The sequence below is a fragment of the Pseudophryne corroboree genome, chromosome 2 (genome assembly GCF_028390025.1).
Source record: "Pseudophryne corroboree isolate aPseCor3 chromosome 2, aPseCor3.hap2, whole genome shotgun sequence".
Lineage (NCBI taxonomy): Eukaryota > Metazoa > Chordata > Amphibia > Anura > Myobatrachidae > Pseudophryne > Pseudophryne corroboree.
The window spans coordinates 145204382-145228758 of NC_086445.1; the positions used below are offsets into that span (position 1 = coordinate 145204382).

The following is a 24377-nucleotide window of genomic DNA, read 5'->3' on the forward strand; positions in this document are numbered from 1 at the left end:
TACTCAGGCACACTTCACACTCCGGTCACTGAGGGTGCAGGGGCGCTAGGGGGGGGCGCCCTGAGCAGCAATGTAAAACACCTTGGCTGGCGAAAATACATCACATATAGCCCCCAGGGCTATATGGATGAATTTTAACCCCTGCCAGATTCCACAGAAAAACGGGAGAAAAGGCCGCCGAGAAGGGGGCGGAGCCTATCTCCTCAGCACACTGGCGCCATTTTCTCTCACAGCTCCGTTGGAGGGAAGCTCCCAGGCTCTCCCCTGCAGTTACTACACTACAGAAAGGGGTTAAAAAAGAGAGGGGGGCACTAATTAGGCGCAGTATAACAATACAGCAGCTATAAGGGGAAAAACACTTATATAAGGTTATCCCTGTATATATATATATATATATATATATATATATATATATAGCGCTCTGGTGTGTGCTGGCATACTCTCCCTCTGTCTCCCCAAAGGGCTAGTGGGGTCCTGTCCTCTATCAGAGCATTCCCTGTGTGTGTGCTGTGTGTCGGTACGTTGTGTCGACATGTATGAGGAGGAAAATTATGTGGAGGCGGAAAAATTGCCTGTAACACAGATGTCACCCCCTAGGGAGTCGACACCTGAGTGGATGAGCTTATGGAAGGAATATGTGACAGTGTCAGCTCTTTACAAAAGATTGATGACATGAGACAGCCGGCGACTCAGCCTGTGCCTGTCCAGGGGTCTCAAAAGCCATCAGGGGCTCTAAAACGCCCGTTACCGCAGATGGCAGATACAGACGCCGACACGGATACTGACTCCAGTGTCGACGATTAAGAGACGAATGTGACTTCCAGTAGGGCCACACGTTACATGATTGAGGCTATGGAAAATGTTTTTACACATTTCTGATAATACCAGTACCACTAAAAAGGGTATTATGTTGGGTGAGAAAAAACTGCCTGTAGTTTTTCCTGCATCTGAGGAATTAAATGAAGTGTGTGATGATGCGTGGGTTTCCCCCGATAAAAACTGTTAATTCCTAAAAAGTTATTAGCATCATACCCCTTCCCGCCAGAGGATAGGGCACGTTGGGAAACACCCCCTAGGGTGAATAAAACGCTCACACGCTTGTCTAAACAGGTGGCACTACCGTCCCCGGCTACGGCCGCCCTTAAGGAACCTGCTGACAGAAAGCAGTAAAATGTATATACACTCACACGGGTGTGATACTGCGACCAGCAATCGCCTCAGCCTGGATGTGCAGTGCTGGGGTGGCTTGGTCGGATTCCCTGACTGACCATATTGATACCCTAGATAGGGACAGTATATTACTGACTATAGAGCATTTAAAAGATGCATTTCTATATATGCGTGATGCACAGAGGGATATTTGCCGACTGGCATCAAGAGTAAGTGCGCTGTCCATTTCTGCCAGAAGAGGGTTATGGACAAGACAGTGGTCAGGTGATGCTGATTCCAAAAGGCATATGGAAGTATCGCCTTATAAAAGGGAGGAGTTATTTGGGGTAGGTCTAACAGACCTGGTGGCCACGGCAACGGCTGGGAAATCCACATTTTTACCCCAGGTAGCCTCTCAACATAAGAAGACGCCGTATTATCAGGCGCAGTCCTTTGGGCCCCATAAGGGCAAGCGGGCAAAAGGCTCCTCATTTCTGCCCCGTGGCAGAGGGAGAGGAAAAAGGCTGCAGCAAACAGCCAGTTCCCAGGAACAGAAGCCCTCTCCCGTTTTCTGCCAAGTCCTCAGCATGACGCTGGGGCTTTACAAGCGGACTCAGGCACGGTGGGGGCCCGTCTCAAAAATTTCAGCGTGCAGTGGGCTCACTCACAGGTGGACCCCTGGATCCTTCAGGTGGTATCTCAAGGGTACAAATTGGAATTCGAGACGTCTCCCCTTCGCCGTTTCCTAAAGTCTGCTTTACCGACGTCTCCCTCCGACAGGGAGGCGGTATGGGAAGCCATTCACAAGCTGTATTCCCAGCAGGTGATAATCAAGGTACCCCTCCTACAACAGGGAAAGGGGTATTATTCCACGCTGTTTGTGGTACCGAAGCCGGACGGCTCGGTGAGACCTAATTTAAATCTGAAATCCTTGAACACTTACATACAAAGGTTCAAATTCAAGATGGAGTCACTCAGAGCGGTGATTGCAAACCTGGAAGAAGGGGATTATATGGTGTCTCTGGACATCAAGGATGCTTATCTCCATGTCCCAATTTACCCTTCTCACCAAGGGTACCTCAGGTTTGTGGTACAGAACTGTCACTATCAGTTTCAGACGCTGCCGTTTGGTTTGTCCACGGCACCCCGGGTCTTTACCAAAGTAATGGCCGAAATGATGATACTCCTTCGAAGGAAGGGAGTTTTAATTATCCCTTACTTGGACGATCTCTGGATAAGGGCAAGATCCAGGGAACAGTTGGTAGTCGGGGTAGCACTATCTCAAGTAGTGTTGCGGCAGCACGGTTGGATTCTTAATATTCCAAAATCGCAGCTGATCCCGACGACACGTCTTCTATTCCTAAGGATGATCCTGGACACAGTCCAGAAAAAGGTGTTTCTCCAGGAGGAGAAAGCCAGGGAGTTATCCGAACTAGTCAGAAACCTCCTAAAACCAGGCCAAGTGTCAGTGCATCAGTGCACAAGGGTCCTGGGAAATAATGGTGGCTTCCTACGAAGCAATTCCATTCGGCAGATTCCACGCAAGAACTTTCCAGTGGGACCTGCTGGAAAAATGGTCCGGATCGCATCTTCAGATGCATCAGCGGATAACCCTGTCACCAAGGACAAGGGTGTCTCTTCTGTGGTGGTTGCAGAGTGCTCATCTTCTAGAGGGCGCAGATTCGGCATTCAGGACTGGGTCCTGGTGACCACGGATGCCAGCCTGCGAGGCTGGGGAGCAGTCACACAGGGAAGAAATTTCCAGGGCTTGTGGTCAAGCCTGGAGACATCACTTCACATAAATATCTTGGAGCTAAGGGCCATTTACAATGCCCTAAGCCAAGCAAGACCTCTGCTTTAAGGTCAGCCGGTGCTGATCCAGTCGAACAACATCACGGCAGTCGCCCACGTAGACAGACAGGGCGGCACAAGAAGCAGGAGGGCAATGGCAGAAGCTGCAAGGATTTTTCGCTGGGCGGAAAATCATGTGATAGCATTGTCAGCAGTGTTCATTCCGGGAGTGAACAACTGGGAAACAGACCTCCTCAGCAGAAGTCTTCCACATGATTGTAAACCGTTGGGAAAAACCAAAGGTGGACATGATGGCGTCCCGCCTAAACAAAAAATTGGACAGGTATTGCGCCAGGTCAAGGGACCCTCAGGCAATAGCTGTGGACGCTCTGGTAACACCGTGGGTGTACCAGTCAGTGTATGTGTCCCCTCCTCTTCCTCTCTTACCAAAAGTACTGAGAATTATAAGATGGAGGGGAGTAAGAACTATACTCGTGGCTCCGGATTGGCCAAGAAGTACTTGGTACCCGGAACTTCAAGAGATGCTCACGGAGGACCCGTGGCCTCTACCTCTAAGAAGGGACCTGCTCCATCAAGGACCCTGTCTATTCCAAGACTTACCGCGGCTGCGTTTGACGGCAGGGCGGTTCAACGCCGGATCCTGAAGGAAAAAGGCATTCCGGATGAAGTCATCCCTACCCTGATCAAAGCCAGGAAGGATGTAACCGCAAAGCATTATCACCGCATTTGGCGAAAATATGTTGCGTGGTGCGAGGCCAGTAAGGCCCCGATGGAGGAATTTCAACTAGGTCGATTCCTGCATTTCCTGCAAACAGGAGTGTCTATGGGCCTAAAATTGGGGTCCATTAAGGTTCAAATTTCGGCCCTGTCAATTTCTTCCAGAAAGAACTAGCTTCAGTTCCTGAAGTTCAGACGTTTGTAAAAGGGGTACTGCATATACAGCCTCCTTTTTGTGCCTCCAGTGGCACCTTGGGATCTCAATAATGTTTTGGGGTTCCTAAAGTCACAATGGTTTGAACCACTTGAATCTGTGGAGTTAAAATATCTCACATGGAAAGTGGTCATGCTGTAGGCCCTGGCCTCGGCCAGGCGCGTGTCAGAATGGGCGGCTTTATCCTGTAAAAGCCCTTATCTGATCTTCCATTCAGACAGGGCGGAATTGAGGACTCGTCCTCATTTTCTCCCTAAGGTGGTTTCAGCGTTTCATCTGAACCAACCTATTGTGGTACCTGCGGCTACTAGTGACTTGGAGGACTCCAAGTTGTTGGACATAGTCAGGGCCCTGAAAATATATGTTTCCAGGACGGCTGGAGTCAGAAAATCTGACTCACTGTTTATCCTGTATGCACCCAACAAGTTGGGTGCTCCTGCTTTTAAGCAGACTATTGCTCGTTGGATTTGTAATACAATTCAGCTTGCACATTCTGTGGCAGGCCTGCCACAGCCAAAATCTGTAAAAGCCCATTCCACAAGGAAGGTGGGCTCATCTTGGGCGGCTGCCCGAGGGGTCTCTGCTTTACAACTTTGCCGAGCAGCTACTTGGTCAGGGGCAAACACGTTTGCAAAATTCTACAAATTTGATACCCTGGCTGAGGAGGACCTGGAGTTCTCTCATTCGGTGCTGCAGAGTCATCCGCACTCTCCCGCCCGTTTGGGAGCTTTGGTATAATCCCCATGGTCCTTACGGAGTTCCCAGCATCCACTAGGACGTCAGAGAAAATAAGAATTTACTTACCGATAATTCTATTTCTCGTAGTCCGTAGTGGATGCTGGGCGCCCATCCCAAGTGCGGATTGTCTGCAATACTTGTACATGGTTATTGTTACAAAAATCGGGTTATTATTGTTGTGAGCCATCTTTTCAGAGGCTCCTCTGTTATCATGCTGTTAACTGGGTTCAGATCACAGGTTGTACGGTGTGATTGGTGTGGCTGGTATGAGTCTTACCCGGGATTCAAAATCCTTCCTTATTGTGTACGCTCGTCCGGGCACAGTATCCTAACTGAGGCTTGGAGGAGGGTCATAGGGGGAGGAGCCAGTGCACACCAGGTAGTCCTAAAGCTTTACTTTTGTGCCCAGTCTCCTGCGGAGCCGCTATTCCCCATGGTCCTTACGGAGTTCCCAGCATCCACTACGGACTACGAGAAATAGAATTATCGGTAAGTAAATTCTTATTTTTAGGAGCTTTTTCTCTTCATTGCGTACTAAAATGTGTACATGCTAATAATTGGATGCTGTCAGGACCCCGACTAAGTACAGGAAGTTAGAGTTAGGCTGCGGAAGGGATTAAGAGATTTGGGGGGTTGGTTAGACTTAGGTGCGTGAGGGGGATGTTAGGCTGTGTGTGTGTTTGGGGAGAGGGGGGGGGGGGGGTTGTTGGGGTAGGCTAGCACTTACCGCGATCCTGTTGGGATCCAGACTGCTGGGATTTCCTACCTTACCTGTTATTGATTATAGAATGCAGCACATCTTATTGTTCACACATGAAAGTGCATGCAGTGTTTACTAATTTTCCATCAGGGATACGTGTCCTGTAGACAAGCAGTATGTGGACTCCTGTGAGGTCGTCAATCTGCTTTAAAGCATTTCATGTGGCGGGCACATCTGTAACCTGTTTACATCATGTTTACAATGTACTGCCGACACACGTGAGATGCTTGCAGGCCTCATGGTGCCCCATACTGCTTGTCTACAAGCTCCAGAACGTGTGAGCAAGCCTAAAAGGGTTGCGTGTAAAGTACTGTGTTGCCGTAAACATTGGAATTGATTCAAAATGAAGGGTTAAGTGCGTATACACAGACTTTTTCAAAGCCCTTGAAACACCCTTTCAGTTTTATGGTCAGACAGTTATGTAACAGGGACCTGCACAAATTGTGTAAATTGTGATATTGACTGCAGCATTGGGAGGTTAGTGCTCAATTAAGTAAATGGGTGTCTGTGAAACAGATCATTAAGTACATAGTACAGGTTGAGTATCGGAATCCAAATATTCCGAAATACGGACTTTTTTGAGCGAGAGTGAGATAGGAACCTTTGTTTTTTGATGGCTCAATGTACACAAACCTTGTTTAATACACAGTTATTTAAAATATTGTATTAAATGACCTTCAGGCTGTGTGTATTAGGTGTATATGAAACATAAATGAATTGTGTGAATGTAGACGCACTTTGTTTAATGCACAAAGTTATAAAAAAATTAGCATCATTTTACCTTCAGGCTGTGTGTATAAGGTGTACATGTAACATAAATGAATTCTGTGATTAGATTTAGGTCCCATCACCATGATATCTCATTATGGTATGCAATTATTCCAAAATACGGAAAAATCCGTTATCCAAAATACCTCTGGTCCCAAGCATTTTGGATAAGGGAGACTCAACCTGTACACACTATGCGGCGGTGAAGCTTTGAGACTGCTTAAGCAGCACTGTATTAAAGTGCACAGTAAGTATTGTGGGCTTATGTGAATAAGCTATTGTATTTCAGCACGGAGCTGTACAACCACTGAGTTACAGTGACTGATTTACACTATGGTGGTTCAGTATACAGATTACATTAGTTGCTCACCCTTACTAATAGTTTCTCCTGTTTGATAGCTGTGCATTTACATTATAAGGCTATGCTGTATTCATTTACTACCATATTTTAGTTTGATGCATTAATAAAAACAATTTGTGTCTATAATCGATTATCTTCTGTGACTTAGGGGAGCTGTATCAAACATTCTAAAGAGTGGTGAAGTTGCCGATAGTAACCAATCATCTTCTGGCTAGCATTTATCAAGTACATACTATAAAATGCTAGGTGGGAACTGATTAGTTGCTATGGGCAGCTTATACACTTGTTCATTTCTCTACTCTTAAGAAGGCTTGGTGCATCTCCCTTGGCGCATCTCCCTTGGTACATCCCCCTTGGTACATCACTAGCAGTAAATTAACATGCTCAGTATAAGATTCCTAAACACACTTGTAAATGTCTGAATTGTAAATATGGCAAACTTAAACAATGAGATTTTACTATTACTGTATGTTACCATAGTCGCTGAGTAATAGGTCTATAGCTTAATGGATGTGTCTTCACCTCTATTCTGTTTTGGCTTAATCTGTCCTGTTTAATAAAGGATGTATTTGTTTAGTGTCCTGGCAGAAAGACCACTAAACTCTGGGTACCTGATGATGAAGTTTCACAAGAAACATTGGTTAAGGCAAGTAAGAATCAATGTATTTTCACAGGAAAGGAAATGTATTTAGTGACATTTTATAGTATACACAATTCCTATCGAGTAGAAAAAAAACATGCTAAAAGATGCCACATTATGATGATTACCGTATTTTTCGGACCATAAGACGCACTTTTTCTCCCCAAAAATGTGGGGGGAAAAGTATGTGCGTCTTATGGAGCGAATAAGAGCAGATGCAGATGGAGTTCGCGTGTAGCGGCGGGTCCTGGATGCTGCTGCTGCTGCTGAGCCGTCATCAGCAGAGCGCGGCGCATCTCAGAGCCCAGCAGCAGAGCCCGGCATCTACCCCACACCTCCTTGGTCCTCAGGAGTGCACCCGGGGCAAGCGTTAGCTGAGAGCCTGGACGCGGGGAACCACTGGTACGGTCTACAATATGTGCGTGTGTGCGTGTCTGTGTATGCTGGCTCTGATGTGTGTGTGTGTGTGTGTGTGTGTGTGTCTGTGTATGCTGGCTCTGATGTGTGTGTGTGTGTGTGTGTGTGTCTGTCTGTCTGTCTGTGTATGCTGGCTCTTTTTTTTCCAGTTTACTTACTCTAAAAACTAGGTGCGTCTTATGGTCCGGCGCGTCTTATGGTCCGAAAAATACGGTAACTGCTTCTAGGCTGTTACATATGTGTATATATGTGCATTTTATAACCACATATATTTACAGTGTGGAGCGTCTATGTTCGCTCCGTGTTTAAATGGGTTTTCTTCAAGGTGCTCTGTTGTCCCACACTTCATTATTGGTTGGTTAATTGGATTCTAGTTTAAGATGAACCACAGTGTATGTACATGCAGTCTGGAACATAGATTGCAAGCTCCACTGGGACAGGGACTGATGTGAATGACTGACTAATCTCTGTAAGACATTCTGTGGATGCTACCCGTGTATATAGATACAAATAATCTATTTCAACGAATATATATATTTCTCTAACGTCCTAGAGGATGATGGGGACTCCGTAAGGACCATGGGGAATAGACTGGCTCCGCAGGAGATAGGGCACTTTAAGAAAGCTTTGGATTCTGGGTGTGCACTGGCTCCTCCCTCTATGTCCCTCCTCCAGACCTCAGTTTTACACTGTGCCCAGAGGATGAAGGGCGCACTGCAGGGAGCTCTCTTGAGTTCTTTGCTACAGAAAGCATTTTTGTTTGGTTTTTTACTTTTTTCACAGGGAGCACTGCTGGCAACAGGCCCCCTGCATCGAGGGACTGAGGAGAGAGGGGCAGACCTACTTAACTGATAGGATCTGCTTCCTCGGCTACTGGACATCATTAGCTTCAGAGGGGGTGAACACAGGTTCGTCCTGGGCGTCCACCCCCGGAGCCACACCGCCGTTCTCCTCACAGAGCCAGAAGAACAGAAGCAAGAAGACGTCTCAGGCGGCAGAAGCCTTCAGCTTCACAGAGGTAACGCACAGCACTGCAGCTGTGCGTCATTGCTCCACATCACCTCACACACTCCGGTCACTGTATGGGTGCAGGGCGCAGGGGGGGGCGCCCTGGGCAGCAATAATAACACCTCTTAGATGGCAAATAGGTATATACATGTACAGCTGGGCACTGTACATGTATATAATTGATCCCCCGCCATTTTACACGATTTTGGGCGGGACAGAAGCCCGCCGCCGAGGGGGCGGGGCTTCTCCCTCAGCACTCACCAGCGCCATTTCTCTCTACACAGAACGCTGAGAGGAAGCTCCCCGGACTCTCCCCTGCTTACACACGGTGAAGGGAGTTTAAAAAGAGAGCGGGTGGGGGGGGGGGCACATAATTGGCGGATAAAGTATAATACAGCGCTGCTGGGGAAAAGCATTCTGTGTTGGTCTCCAGGTTGTTGCGCTGGGGTGTGTGCTGGCATACTCTCTCTCTCTGTCTCTCCAAAGGGCCTTTCAGGGGATACTGTCTTCAGAAAAAGTTTCCCTTGGTGTGTGCAGTGTGTCGGTACGTGTGTGTCGACATGTTTGATGAGGAAGGCTCGCTTAATGTGGAGGGGGAGTGCTTGAATGTCAGGTCGCCGTCGGCAACGCCGACACCGGACTGGGTGGATATGCTGAATGTCTTGAATGCTAATGTTAATCTCCTGCATAAAAGATTAGACACAGCTGAAGCTAGGGATCAGTCAGGTAGCCAGTCCATGCCTGTCCCTGTGGTGCCAGGACCTTCAGGGTCTCAAAAGCGCCCCATATCCCAGGTCGCTGACAGAGATACCGACACAGATACTGACTTGTGTCGACTATGAGGATGCAAAATTACAGCCGAAGGTGGCAAAAGGTATTAGGTACATGATTATTGCCATAAAAGAGGTTTTGCATATCACGGAAGAACCCCCTGTCCCTGACACGAGGGTTCACATGTATAAAGGGAAAAAGCCTGAGGTCACGTTTCCGTCCTCATTTGAGCTAAGCGAATTATGCGAAAAGGCTTGGGAATCTCCGGATAGGAGACTCCATGTTCCCAAAAGGATTCTCATGGCGTATCCTTTTCCACAGAAGGATCGGATACGATGGGAATCTGCGCCTAAAGTAGACAAGGCGCTGACACGCTTATCCAAGAAGGTGGCACTGCCTTCTCCGGATACTGCTTCCCTCAAGGATCCTGCTGATCGCAAGCAGGAAATTACCATGAAGCACATTTACACACATTCAGGAACTATAGTTAGAGGCCGGCCATGGCGTCGGCCTGGGTTTGTAGTGCTGTCGTGGCATGGGCAGACTCCTTATCTACGGAGATGGACACCTTAGATAGGGATACCATTCTAATGACCATGGAGCATATCAGAGATGCTGCCTTGTATATGAGGGATGCTCAGAGAGACATTTGTTTACTAAGCTCTAGAATAAACGCTATGTCTATTTCTGCTAGGCGGCTCTTGTGGACCCGACAGTGGACGGGAGACGCAGACTCAAAGAGGCATATGGAGTCATTGCCTTACAAGGGGGAGGAGTTGTTTGGAGAAGGCCTCTCGGACCTAGTCTCTACTGCTACGGCCGGTAAATCGAATTTCTCTGACATCCTAGTGGATGCTGAGAACTCCGTAAGGACCATGGGGAATAGCGGCTCCGCAGGAGACTGGGCACAACTAAAGAAAGCTTTAGGTCACCTGGTGTGCACTGGCTCCTCCCACTATGACCCTCCTCCAAGCCTCAGTTAGATTTTGTGCCCGGCCGAGGTTGGATGCACACTAGGGGCTCTCCTGAGCTTCTAGAAAGAAAGTATAGAATTAGGTTTTTTATTTTCAGTGAGACCTGCTGGCAACAGGCTCACTGCAGCGAGGGACTAAGGGGAGAAGAAGCGAACCTGCCTGCTTGCAGCCAGCTTGGGCTTCTTAGGCTACTGGACACCATTAGCTCCAGAGGGATCGACCGCAGGCCCAGCCTTGGTGTTCAGTCCCGGTGCCGAGCCGCCGGCCCCCTTACAGAGCCAGAAGCAAGAAGAGGTCCGGAAAATCGGCGGCAGAAGACATCAGTCTTCACCAAGGTAGCGCACAGCACTGCAGCTGTGCGCCATTGCTCCTCATACACACTTCACACTCCGGTCACTGAGGGTGCAGGGCGCTTGGGGGGGGGGCGCCCTGAGCAGCAATAAAAACACCTTGGCTGGCAAAAATACCACAATATATAGCCCCAGAGGCTATATATGTGGTAAATACCCCTGCCAGAATCCAGAAAAAAGCGGGAGAAAAGTCCGCGAAAAAGGGGCGGAGCTATCTCCCTCAGACACACTGGCGCCATTTTCTCTTCACAGTGCAGCTGGAAGAAAGCTCCCCAGGCTCTCCCCTGTAGTTTTCAGTCTCAAAGGGTTAAAAAGAGAGGGGGGGCACTAAATTTAGGCGCAATAATATATATACAAGCAGCTATTGGGGAAATTTCACTCAGTTATAGTGTTAATCCCCACATTATATAGCGCTCTGGTGTGTGCTGGCATACTCTCTCTCTGTCTCCCCAAAGGGCTTTGTGGTGTCCTGTCCTCAGTCAGAGCATTCCCTGTGTGTGTGCGGTGTGTCGGTACGGCTGTGTCGACATGTTTAATGAGGAGGCTTATATGGTGACGGAGCAGATGCCGATAAATGTGATGTCGCCCCCTGTGGGGCCGACACCAGAGTGGATGGTTAGGTGAAAGGTATTAACCGACAGTGTCAACTCCTTACATAAAAGGGTGGATGACGTAACAGCTGTGGGACAGCCGGCTTCTCAGTCCGCGCCTGCCCAGGCGTCTCAAAGGCCATCAGGGGCTCAAAAACGCCCGCTCACTCAGATGGCAGACACAGATGTCGACACGGAGTCTGACTCCAGTGTCGACGAGGTTGAGACATATACACAATCCACTAGGAACATCCGTTGCATGATCTCGGCAATGAAAAATGTGTTACACATTTCTGACATTAACCCAAGTACCACATAAAAGGGGTCTTATGTTTGGGGAGAAAAAGCAGGCAGTGTTTTGTTCCCCCATCAGATGAATGAATGAATGAAGTGTGTGAAAAGCGTGGGTTCCCCCCGAAAAAAAAAAAAAAAAACTGGTAATTTCTAAAAAGTTACTGATGGCGTACCCTTTCCCGCCAGAGGATAAGTTACGCTGGGAGATATCCCCTAGGGTGGATAAGGCGCTCACGCGGTTGTCAAAAAAGGTGGCACTGCCGTTTTAGGAATGGCCACTTTGAAGGTACCTGTTGATAAAAAGAGACCTGCAGATCGTGCTGCTGCAGCGTGGTCGGTGACCCTGTCAAACATAAGAATCAGTGGGACCCGTTGGACAAGTGGTCCGGATCACATCTTCAGATGCATCGGCTGATAACCCTGTCTTCAAGGACCAGGGTATCTCTACTGTGGTGGCTGCAGAGTGCCCATCTTCAAGAGGGCCGCAGGTTCGGCATACAGGACTAGGTCCTAGTGACCATGGATGCCAGCCTTTGAGGCTGGGGGGCAGTCACACAGGGAAGAAACTTCCAGGGACTTTGGTCAAGTCAGGTGACTTCCCTACACATAAATATTCTGGAACTGAGGGCCATTTACAATGCCCTGAGTCAGGCAAGGCCTCTGCTTCAAAACCAGCCGGTACTGATCCAATCAGACAACATCACGGCAGTCGCCCATGTAAACCAACGGGGCGGCACAAGAAGCAGGATGGCGATGGCAGAAGCCACAAGGATTCTCCGATGGGCGGAAAATCATGTGTTAACACTGTCAGCAGTGTTCATTCCCGGAGTGGACGACTGGGAAGAAGATCTTCTCAGCAGACACGACCTCCACCCGGGAGAGTGGGGATTTCATCCAGAAGTCTTCCAAAGGATTGTACACCATTGGGAAAGGCCACAGGTGGACATGATGGCGTCCCGCCTCAACAAAAAGCTATAAAAGATATTGCGCCAGGTCAAGGGACCCTCAGGCGATAGCTGTGGACGCTCTGGTAACACCTTGGGTGCACCAGTCGGTTTATGTGTTCCCCACTCTGCCTCTCATACAAAAGGTACTGAGAATAATAGGAAGGCGAGGAGTAAGAACGATACTCGTGGTTCCGGATTGGCCAAGAAGAGCTTGGTACCCAGAACTTCAAGAAATTATATCAGAGGACCCATGGCCTCTGCCGCTCAGACAGGACCTGCGGCAACAGGGGCCCTGTCTGTTCCAAGACTTACCGCGGCTACGTTTTGACGGCATGGCGGTTGAACGCCGGATCCTAAAGGAAAAGGGCATTCCGGAGGAAGTTATTCCTACGCTGATTCAAGCCAGGAAAGATGTAACTGCAAAACATTATCACCGCATATGGCGAAAATATGTTGCTTGGTGTGAGGCCAAAAAAGGCCCCAACAGAGGAATTTCAACTAGGTCGATTTCTGCATTTCCTACAAGCAGGAGTGTCTATGGGCCTAAAATTAGGCTCCATTAAGGTACAGATCTCGGCTCTGTCGATTTTCTTCCAGAAAGAACTAGCTTCAGTACCTGAAGTTCAGACATTGTAAAAGGAGTGCTGCATATTCAGCCCCCGGTTGTGCCTCCAGTGGCACCTTGGGTTCTCAACGTGGTGTTGAGTTTCTTAAAATCACATTGGTGTGAGCCACTAAAAACCGTGGATCTAAAATATCTCACGTGGAAAGTGGTCATATTATTGGCCTTGGCTTCGGCCAGGTGTGTATCAGAATTGGCGGCTTTGTCATATAAAAGTCCTTATCTGATTTTCCATATGGATAGGGCAGACTTGAGGACTCGTCCCCAGTGTCTCCCTAAGGTGGTATCAGCTTTTCACTTGAACCAACCTATGGTAGTGCCTGCGGCTACTAGGGACTTGGAGGATTCCAGGTTACTGGACGTAGTCAGGGCCTTGAAAAATTATGTTTCCAGGACGGCTAGAGTCAGGAGAACTGACTCGCTGTTTATCCTGTATGCACCCAGCAAACTGGGTGCTCCTGCTTCTAAGCAGACTATTGCTCGCTGGATTTGTAGCACAATTCAGCTGGCACATTCTGCGGCTGGACTACCGCAGCCAAAATCTGTAAAAGCCCATTCCACAAGGAAGGTGGGCTCATGTTGGGCAGCTGCCCGAGGGGTCTCGGCTTTCCAACTTTGCCGAGCTGCAACTTGGTCAGGGGCAAACACGTTTGCTAAATTCTACAAAATTGATACCCTGGCTGAGGAGGACCTGGAGTTCTCTCATTCGGTGCTGCAGAGTCATCCGCACTCTCCCGCCCGTTTGGGAGCTTTGGTATAATCCCCATGGTCCTTACGGAGTTCCCAGCATCCACTAGGACGTCGGAGAAAATAAGATTTTACTCACCGGTAAATCTATTTCTCGTAGTCCGTAGTGGATGCTGGGCGCCCATCCCAAGTGCGGATTGTCTGCAATACTTGTATATAGTTATTGCCTAACTAAAGGGTTATTGTTGAGTCATCTGTTGAGAGGCTCAGTTATATTCATACTGTTAACTGGGTATAGTATCACGAGTTATACGGTGTGGCTGGTATGAGTCTTACCCGGGATTCAAAATCCTTCCTTATTATGTCAGCTCGTCCGGGCACAGTGTCCTAACTGATGCTTGGAGGAGGGTCATAGTGGGAGGAGCCAGTGCACACCAGGTGACCTAAAGCTTTCTTTAGTTGTGCCCAGTCTCCTGCGGAGCCGCTATTCCCCATGGTCCTTACGGAGTTCCCAGCATCCACTACGGACTACGAGAAATAGATTTACCGGTGAGTAAAATCTTATTTTTTTACCTTATGTTCCCCCGCAGCATTCTAAGAAGGTGCCACATTATCAAATGCAGTCCTTTCGTTCCAATAAAAACAAGAAGGTACGAGGATCGTCCTTCGTTGCCAGAGGTAAAGGCAAGGGAAAAAAGCTGCACTCAGCTAGTTCCCAGGAGCAGAAGTCCTTCCCTACTTCCGCAAAGTCCACAGCATGATGCTGGGGCTTTCCGGGGGGGGGGGGGGGGGGGCGGTGTCAAGTGGGGGCACGTCTTCGTCTTTTCAGCCACGTCTGGGTTCAATCACAGGTGGATCCCTGGGCAATAGAGATTGTTTCCCAGGGATACAGACTGGAATTCGAAGACATGCCCCCTCGCCGGTTTTCCAAATCGGCTCTGCCGGCTTTCCCGTTAGCGGCAATTCACAAATTGTACATTCAACAGGTGATAATCAAGGTTCCTCATCTTCAGCAAGGGGAGGGTTATTATTCATCCCTGTTTGTGGTACCGAAACCGGACGGTTCGGTCAGACCCATTCTAAATCTAAAATCCCTGAACCTGTACTTGAAGAGGTTCAAGTTCAAAATGGAATCGCTCAGAATGGTCACCGCCAGCCTGGAGGGAGGGGATTGGATGGTGTACCTGGATATAAAGGATGCGTACCTTCATGTTCCGATTTTCCCCCCTCACCAGGCGTTTCTGAGATTTGCAGTACAGGATTGTCACTACCAATTTCAGACGTTGCCGTTTGGTCTTTCCACGGCCCCGAGAATTTTCACCAAGGTAATGGCGGAAATGATGGTGCTCCTACGCAAGCAGGGAGTCACAATTATCCCGTACTTGGACGATCTCCTTATAAAGGCGAGATCTCGGGAGAAGTTGCTGGACAGCGTGTCTCTGTCCGTGAAGACGTTGCAGATGCACGGCTGGATTCTCAATTTACCGAAATCCCAGCTAGTACCTGCAACGCGTCTGACCTTTTTGGGCCTGATTCTAGACACAGACCAAAAAAGAGTTTTTCTTCCGGTGGAGAAGGCTCAGGAGCTCATAGCCCTGGTCAGGAACCTTTTAAAGCCAAAAAAGGTTTCAGTGCATCATTGCACAAAGGTTCTGGGGAAGATGGTGGCTTCATACGAGGCCATCCCCTTCGGCAGGTTCCATGCGAGGACTTTCCAATGGGACCTATTGGACAAATGGGTCGGGTCCCATCTGCAGATGCAGAAACGGATCACCCTGTCTCCCAGCCCAGGGCCAGGGTATCTCTCATGTGGTGGCTGCACAGTGCTCACCTCCTAGAGGGTCGCAGGTTCGGCATTCAGGACTGGATCCTGGTGACCACGGACGCGAGCCTCCGAGGTTGGGGGGCTGTCGTACTGGGACCCCGAAGTTGGCTTAGAGCCCTGACATGGACATCGAAAGGTATTAAGGGATGAAGAAAGTAGTATGACTCGCCCATCCGACATTAGTCATTCAGGACAGCGAGAAATCTAAAGTTCCCATTAATTTGCTTATTTCCTCATTTGGGATAACTTTTTATGTGAAAAATTAAGTGATTGTAAATGACAGGTCTCAGTCAGTTTGCAGTCCCTTTATCATCTTCCTACTGTGATTATGGTGAAACTGGAATCTCCACCTAAGGTAAATGCTCCCACATCACACCAGTCAAGTTCACCACTATTCCAGTTCAGAATTCTGATTTTGTTGGATCAAATCCGTAGGGTGTCCAATGTCTGGGTTACTCTGTTTTTGAGTCAAGGCTTGTTGGGGCTGGGATGTCAGCCTTGGTAGTCTAGGCTTGCTTGGGATTTGGAAGGCAGATGCAGAGTTCAACAGGTCTCTATTGTGCCATAACTTTTTCTGGGATGCTTTTTTGGTCCTTGGCCACTGGGAAATATTTCTGGCATTCTACATGACGTAGGTTCTAGGCCAGAAGAATTTAAAGTTTTGAATACATAGCAAGTCAAGTCCCCAGCCAGACATTTTTTCATACTGGCAGTTCCATAGGAAGCCAAACTGTCCTTGATATCTTCAGAAGTGCATGTTCCGGGTGGTTCCTTTCAAACCTGAAATCCCTAAGACAGATTCAGGTTGGAGATGTATAAGATGAAGTCCTTGATTTCTTTTATCAATAGGATAAAACAGATCATGATGGACATGAAGGGCGTGTACTTGCATGTCCCAATGCGAGAGGAGCACAAGACCTTTAGATTTGCAGTTCAGTCCCATCACTCTCAACTTTGGGCTCTTCATTTTGGCCTGAGAATTGTGCCATGTTTGTTCATGAAAATTGTGGCAGTGATGATGGTTGCCTCTTCACACCCAGATGATTATGATCTATATAAATCTGCAGATCAAGGCTGGCTCGCATTTTGCTGCAGCCTCTTGTTTTGTAGACAATTCAGGTGTTGGAATCCCTTAATTGAATCCTGAACCACAGAAAAATCCAACCTTGCACCTTCCTGGGGTTTCTGTTTGTCACCCATTATCAGACTGTGAACTCAACCGAAGACTAGGTCCCTACTGAAAGGGAATGTCATGTGGTCCTGGTGGCATCAGACAGGCAGAGAAAGTTGTTCCACCAGACAGGCAGAGAAAGTTGCTCAATGTGACAGAGGACCCATTGTCGTGTTTACCTCTAAAATTAGATCTGTTAAGTCAAGTTCCTTTTCTTCACTAAAGTCTTGTTTTGCTGGCTTAAATGGTGTGGTTGATGAATCCATGGTACTTTAGTGCTAAGTGTAAAGCTACCTACACGCCTTTACAACTATCAGCTGATCACCTGATATCTGCCAAATAATTCTATATATGCAGGTACGTTAGCCAATAAACAGTTGCAAACAATCAGATCGGGAGGTCGCATGTTATGAGCTGCTTAAAAATTAAGCTGCCTGACCTTCCGATACCATTGAAGATCCCATGCATTGAGCTAAAAATATCTCACTGTGTAGCAGGTGCACACTGTTCACACAATTGCTACAAGGTACGGAGCGTTTTTCTAATCTGCATAGAGCTCTGCATAGTAATGTACCAGTCTTTAGAGTTCCCTAACAGTGTAGGTCAGACCATGCTTTGGGCTAGAAACCCCCACTTCATCCAGAAAAGGTCACAAGGTGTCTGAAAGAACGGTGGTGTTTCCTGCTTCTCAGTTGGCCCATTTACTGCTGTTCTTTGCTCTTTAAAGGTTCACGCTTCAGCCTCCTATTTTTCCACTAGTGAAAAATGACAATTTTATTAGAAGGCCAGATTTTTTTACAGGGAGTGATGTGCAGCCTCTGCACATCATTACTCAGATTAAAACATTTTTATTTTATTTTATAACTTTATTGAAAAATCAATAACGGACAGACACAAGTAACAAAATATCAATCATCAAGAATGGTTGAGTGGCAAAGAAAGTCTGAAATAATCTACTTAGAAGTGTAGCAAACCGATTTGTCTATGGAACCTGACATATAGCAACTTTCCAACAATAATATATTTTACCATTGGGGAATTAAAATGGAAAAAATAAAATAAAAAAGGATGATGAGGTAGGAGAAGTGAGTAAACTAAGGTACATTAGGTAGGGAAATAAGAGAAATAGGAGAAGAAAAAAATTATAATCAGAAGATTGCAGGATATGACCGCATATAAATTATTTCAAATAGTCATCAAAAGTCCTGGGTGGAAAAAATAGTCTGTATCAGCACTAAGGAGAAAGAGGGGAGCAGAAAATCAAGGGAAGTGTTCCTCGTTAATGTTGGGATTCGGTCTCTAGGTCGACAGTGTCTAGGTCGACCACTATTGGTCGACAGTAAGTAGGTTGACATGGTTTCTAGGTCGACATGAGTTTTTCACATTTGTGAAAACATTTTGAACTTTTTCATACTTTACAATCCATGTGGACTACAATTGGGAACGGTAACCTGTGCCCGAAGCTCGCGAGCCATGCTAGGGTTTACGGTGCACTAATTGAGGTTCCCCGTCACTCTACGAAAAAAACGACACAAAAAATGTAAAAAAACCTCATGTCGCCCTTTTTTCATGTCGACCTAGAGTCCCTGTCGACCTAGAAACCATATTGACCTACTTACTGTTGACCAATAGTGGTCGACCTAGACACTGTCGACCTAAGTCTATTCTATGTAACGTACCACACCCATTAATGTTATACAGGTTGGCTAGACAGAAAATTCTGACTTTCTAAAAGGCCTGTCTTACTTAGCCCTTCACCATGACAACATAGATTGTCAGCGTGTGGTGGGAGGGAGTTTCTGTACAGAAATAAATTCTTTGGTGCATCCAGGGTTGTTTTTATTTATTTATTTAAATTTTAACTATTACAGATTCCTATAACTAAGCAGTTTTTATTGATGCTGCAGAAAGTGTATTTGAATTTCTCTCAAAGAAGTTATATCAAGTAATTTTCTTTGTTTAATTTAGATTCAAGCTATAAAGATGATGGTGCGATGGCTACTAGGTATGAAGAATAACCATAGTAAATCTGGAACCTCCACATTACGGCTTTTAACAGCGATATTACATGCTGATGGAGATTTAACGGAGCATGGAAAGCTGAGGTAAATGATCGCAAGTTAGTGTCAACGTTCCCCCGCCCCCCTTTCCATTCCTATAACTGATGTAATGTAAGGTTTTGTGCTTCAGAGTTACTGTTGGTCGGGAATTGTGTTTTGCTGCAGTAACTTCTGATCATCAAGTGTATTTGCTTGTATGTACCACATTGAGAACATTTGAGAGACAGTCTTGTAGCTGAGATCATGGATGGCTGTAAAGACTTCAGTAGTTTCATCGATGTAATCTGAGCAACACCAAAACTACTAGCTGTTATGTCATCAGCTTGAGGTCTGCTCCTGTAATTGGGTACAGGAAAAATTACATTTCTCTTATGTCCTAGAGGATGCTGGGGACTCCGTAAGGACCATGGGGAATAGACGGGCTCCGCAGGAGACATGGGCACTAAAAAGAACTTTAGATATGGGTGTGCACTGGCTTCTCCCTCTATGCCCCTCTTCCAGACCTCAGTTTGATACTGTGCCCAGAGCAGACTGGGTGCATTACAGGGAGCTCTCCTGAGTTTCCTGAAAGAAATAATTTTTGTTAGGTTTTTTATTTTCAGGGAGCCTGCTGGCAACAGGCTCCCTGCATCGAGGGACTGAGGAGAGAGAAGCAGACCTTCTTAAATGCTAGGCTTTGCTTCTTAGGCTACTGGACACCATTAGCTCCAGAGGGAGTCGGAACGCAGGTCTCTCCTAGCTGTTCGTTCCGGAGCCGCGCCGCCGTCCTCCTCACAGAGCCGGAAGATAGAAGCCGGGTGAGTATGAGAAGATAAGAAGACTTCAGAGGCGGCAGAAGATTTCAGATCTTCACTGAGGTAACGCTGCGCGCCATTGCTCCCACACAAAACACACACGGCAGGCACTGTAAGGGTGCAGGGCGTAGGGGGGGGGCGCCCTGGGCAGCAATTTAAACCTCTGGGACTGGCAAAAAAAGTATATTGGAGATCCCCCGACAGTTTTTAAAAGGAATCGAGCAGGACCGAAGCCCGCCACTGAGGGGGCGGAGCTTGATCCCTCAGCACTCACCAGCGCCATTTTCTCCACAGCACACCGCTGAGAAGCTGGCTCGCCGGACTCTCCCCTGCTGAACACGGTGACAGAGGGTTTTAAAGAAGGGTGGTGGGCACATAATTTGGCGGAGTGAATATAATATAATAAAAGCGATTTTTTTTTCCAGGGTCATTGGCGCTGGGTGTGTGCTGACATACTTTCTCTCTGTCTCTCCTAAGGGCCTTGTGGGGGAACTGTCTCCAGATAGAGAATTCCCTGAGTGTGTGGGGTGTCGGTACGTGTGTGTCGGCATGTCTGAAGCGGAAGGCTCTTCTAGGGAGGAGGTGGAGCAAATGAGTGGGGTGTCTCCGTCGGCAACGCCGACACCTGACTGGTTGGATATGTGGAATGTTTTAAATGCAAATGTAAATTTATTACACAAAAGGTTGGACAAAGCAGAGTCCAGAGAATGTACAGGGAGTCAAACCCTGCCTTTCACTATGTCGCAGGGACCTTCTGGATCTCAAAAGTGCCCACTATCCCAAGTAGTAGACACTGATACCGACACGGATTCTGACTCCAGTGTCGACTACGATGATGCAAAGTGGCAGCCAAAATTGGCTAAAAGTATTCATTATATGATTATTGCAATAAAAGATGTTGCATATTACAGATGACCTCTCTGTCCCTGGCACGAGGGTGCACATGTATAAGGAAAAGAAACCTGAGGTGACCTTTCCCCCATCTCATGAGCTGAACGAGTTATTTGAAAAGGCTTGGGAATCTCCAGACAAGAAACTGCAGATTCCCAAAAGGATTCTTATGGCGTATTCTTTCCCGGCTAAGGACAGGATACGGTGTGAATCCTCCCCAAGGGTGGACAAAGCGCTGACACGCTTATCCAAAAAGGTAGCGCTGCCATCTCAAGATACGGCAACCCTCAAGGATCCTGCTTACTCAGACCGGTGATAGCGTCGGCTTGGGTTTGTAGCGCTGTAGCAGCGTGGACAGATACCTTATCTGCTGATATAGATACGCTGGATAAGGAAACCATTTTTTCTCTGACATCCTAGTGGATGCTGGGAACTCCGTAAGGACCATGGGGAATAGACGGGCTCCGCAGGAGACTGGGCACTCTAAAAGAAAGATTAGGTACTATCTGGTGTGCACTGGCTCCTCCCTCTATGCCCCTCCTCCAGACCTCAGTTAGAATCTGTGCCCGGCCAGAGCTGGGTGCTCCTAGTGGGCTCTCCTGAGCTTGCTAGAAAAGAAAGTATTTGTTAGGTTTTTTATTTTCAGTGAGATCTGCTGGCAACAGACTCGCTGCTACGTGGGACTGAGGGGAGAGAAGCAAACCTACCTGCTTGCAGCTAGCTTGTGCTTCTTAGGCTACTGGACACCATTAGCTCCAGAGGGTTCGAACACAGGGCCTGACCTCGATCGTCCGTTCCCGGAGCCGCGCCGCCGTCCCCCTTGCAAAGCCAGAAGACAGAAGAGAAGCGATGAAATCGGCGGCAGAAGACTCCTGTCTTCATTAAGGTAGCTGTGCGCCATTGCTCCCACAGCACACCACACACTCCGGTCACTGTAGGGTGCTGGGGGGGGGGGGCGCCGCCCTGGGCAGCAATTATAATACCTTTTGGCACTTAAAATACACATAATACAGTCTGAAAACTGTATATGTGTAAAAAACCCCGCCATTAAGTTACATAAAACGCGGGACAGAAGCCCGCCGCTGAGGGGGCGGGGCCTTCTTCCTCAGCACACCAGCGCCATTTTCCCTTCACAGCTCCGCTGGAAGCTGCTCCCCAGGCTCTCCCCTGCAGTATCCTGATACAAGAAGGGTAAAAAAGAGAGGGGGGGCACATAAATTTAGGCGCAAATAAGATATTTAAGCAGCTATTGGGTAAATCACTTTTTATAGTGTAAATCCCTGTGTTATATAGCCCTGTGGTGTGTGCTGGCATACTCTCTCTCTGTCTCCCCAAAGGACTTTGTGGGGTCCTGTCCTCAGTCTGAGCATTCCCTGTGTGTGTGCGGTGTGTCGGTACGGCTGTGTCGACATGTTTGATGAGGGTTACGTGGAGGCGGAGCAGGGGCAGATAAGTGTGGTGTCGCCCCCGATGGGGCGACACCTGATTGGATGGATATGTGGAAGGTCTTAACCGACAGTGTCAACTCCTTACATAAAAGGTTCGATGACGCAGCAGCCTTGGGACAGCCGGGGTCTCAGCCCGCGCCTGCCCAGGCGACTCAGAAGCCGAGAGGGGCTCATAAACGCCCGCTAGCTCAGATGGTAGACACAGATGTCGACACGGAGTCTGACTCCAGTGTAGATGAGGATGAGACAAATGTACAGTCTACAAAAGCCATCCGATGCATGATTACTGCAATGAAAGATGTATTGCACATTTCTGATATTAACCCGGTTACCACCAAGAGGGGTATTCTGTTTGGGGAGAAAAAGCAGCCAGTGACTTTTCCCCCATCTGATGAATTGATTGATTTGTGTGAAGAAGCGTGGAGTTCCCCTGATAAGAAACTAGTGATTTCTAAAAGGTTACTGATGGTGTACCCTTTCCCGCCAACGGATAGGTTACGTTGGGAAACATCCCCTAGGGTGGACAAGGCGCTAACACGCTTATCTAAAAGGGTGGCACTGCCGTCTCAGGATACGGCCGCCCTAAAGGAGCCTGCGGATAGAAAGCAGGAAGCTATCCTGAAGTCTGTGTATACACATTCTGGTACTCTACTGAGACCTGCTAATGCTTCAGCCTGGATGTGTAGTGCTACAGCAGCATGGACTGATACCCTGTCAGACAACATTGATTCCCTCGACAGGGATACTGTTTTGCTAACCATCGAACATATAAAAGACGTCGTCTTATATATGCGGGATGCCCAGAGGGACATTTGCCTGCTGGCATCTAGAATTAATGCAATGTCCATTTCTGCCAGGAGAGTATTATGGACTCGGCAGTGGACAGGTGATGCTGATTCTAAAAAACACATGGAGGTTTTGCCTTATAAGGGTGAGGAATTGTTTGGGGACGGTCTCTCGGACCTCATATCCACAGCAACTGCTGGGAAGTCGACTTTTTTACCTCCGGTTCCCTCACAGCCTAAGAAAGCACCGTATTATCAAGTGCAGTCCTTTTCGGCCTCAGAAAGGCAAGCGGGTCAGAGGAGCATCCTTTCTGGCCAGAGGCAAGGGTAGAGGAAAGAAGCTGCACCAGGCAGCCAGTTCCCAGGAACAAAAATCCTCCCCTGCTTCCACTAAGTCCACCGCATGACGTTGGGGCTCCACAGGCGGAGCCAGGTGCGGTGGGGGCGCGTCTCCGAAACTTCAGCAACCAGTGGGTTCGCTCACAAGTGGATCTCTGGGCTGTACAAATTGTATCTCAGGGATACAAGCTGGAGTTCGAGGCGACTCCCCCTCGCCGTTACCTCAAATCAGCCTTGCCAGCTGCTCCCAGGGAAAGGGAGGTAGTACTGGCGGCAATTCACAAGCTGTACCTCCAGCAGGTGATAATCAAGGTCCCCCTCCTTCAACAGGGCAGGGGTTACTATTCCACAATGTTTGTGGTACCGAAACCGGACGGTTCGGTGAGACCCATTCTGAATTTAAAATCCTTGAACACTTATATAAAGAAGTTCAAGTTCAAAATGGAATCGCTCAGGGCGGTTATTGCAAGCCTGGAAGAGGGGGATTTTATGGTGTCGCTGGACATCAAGGATGCTTACTTGCATGTCCCCATTTTCCCACCTCACCAGGAATACCTCAGGTTTGTGGTACAGGACTGTCATTACCAATTCCAGACGTTGCCGTTTGGTCTCTCCACGGCACCGAGAATATTTACCAAGGTAATGGCCGAAATGATGATACTCCTTCGGAAGAAGGGAGTTATAATTATCCCGTACTTGGACGATCTCCTCATAAAGGCGAGGTCCAGAGAGCAGTTGTTGGTCAGCGTAGCACTCTCTCAGGAAGTGTTGCAACAGCACGGCTGGATTCTGAATATCCCAAAGTCGCAGCTGATTCCTGCGACGCGTCTGCTTTTCCTGGGCATGATTCTGGACACAGAACAGAAGAAGGTGTTTCTCCCGGTGGAGAAGGCCCAGGAATTTTCATCTCTGGTCAGGGACCTCCTGAAACCAAAACAGGTGTCGGTGCATCACTGCACGCGAGTCCTGGGAAAGATGGTGGCTTCTTACGAAGCAATTCCCTGCGGCAGGTTCCATGCAAGGATCTTTCAGTGGGATCTGTTGGACAAATGGTCCGGATCGCATCTTCAGATGCATCGGTTGATCACCCTGTCCCCAAGGGCCAGGGTGTCTCTGCTGTGGTGGCTGCAGAGTGCTCATCTTCTCGAGGGCCGCAGGTTCGGCATACAGGACTGGGTCCTGGTGACCACGGATGCAAGCCTCCGAGGATGGGGGGCAGTCACTCAGGGGAAAAAACTTCCAAGG

The 24377-nt window shown here is 48.0% G+C and overlaps 1 protein-coding gene across 1 annotated transcript in view; it reads left to right on the plus strand.

Moving 5' to 3' along the window:
- The window catches only part of PDS5B (PDS5 cohesin associated factor B), a 340516-nt gene that overhangs the window by 231828 nt on the left and 84311 nt on the right, over nucleotides 1-24377 (plus strand). Inside the window, exons 22-23 of the mRNA XM_063951787.1 lie at nucleotides 7097-7165; nucleotides 18784-18920. Of these exons, the coding sequence (XP_063807857.1) occupies nucleotides 7097-7165; nucleotides 18784-18920 (206 nt within the window). The remainder of the gene's footprint in view (nucleotides 1-7096; nucleotides 7166-18783; nucleotides 18921-24377) is intronic.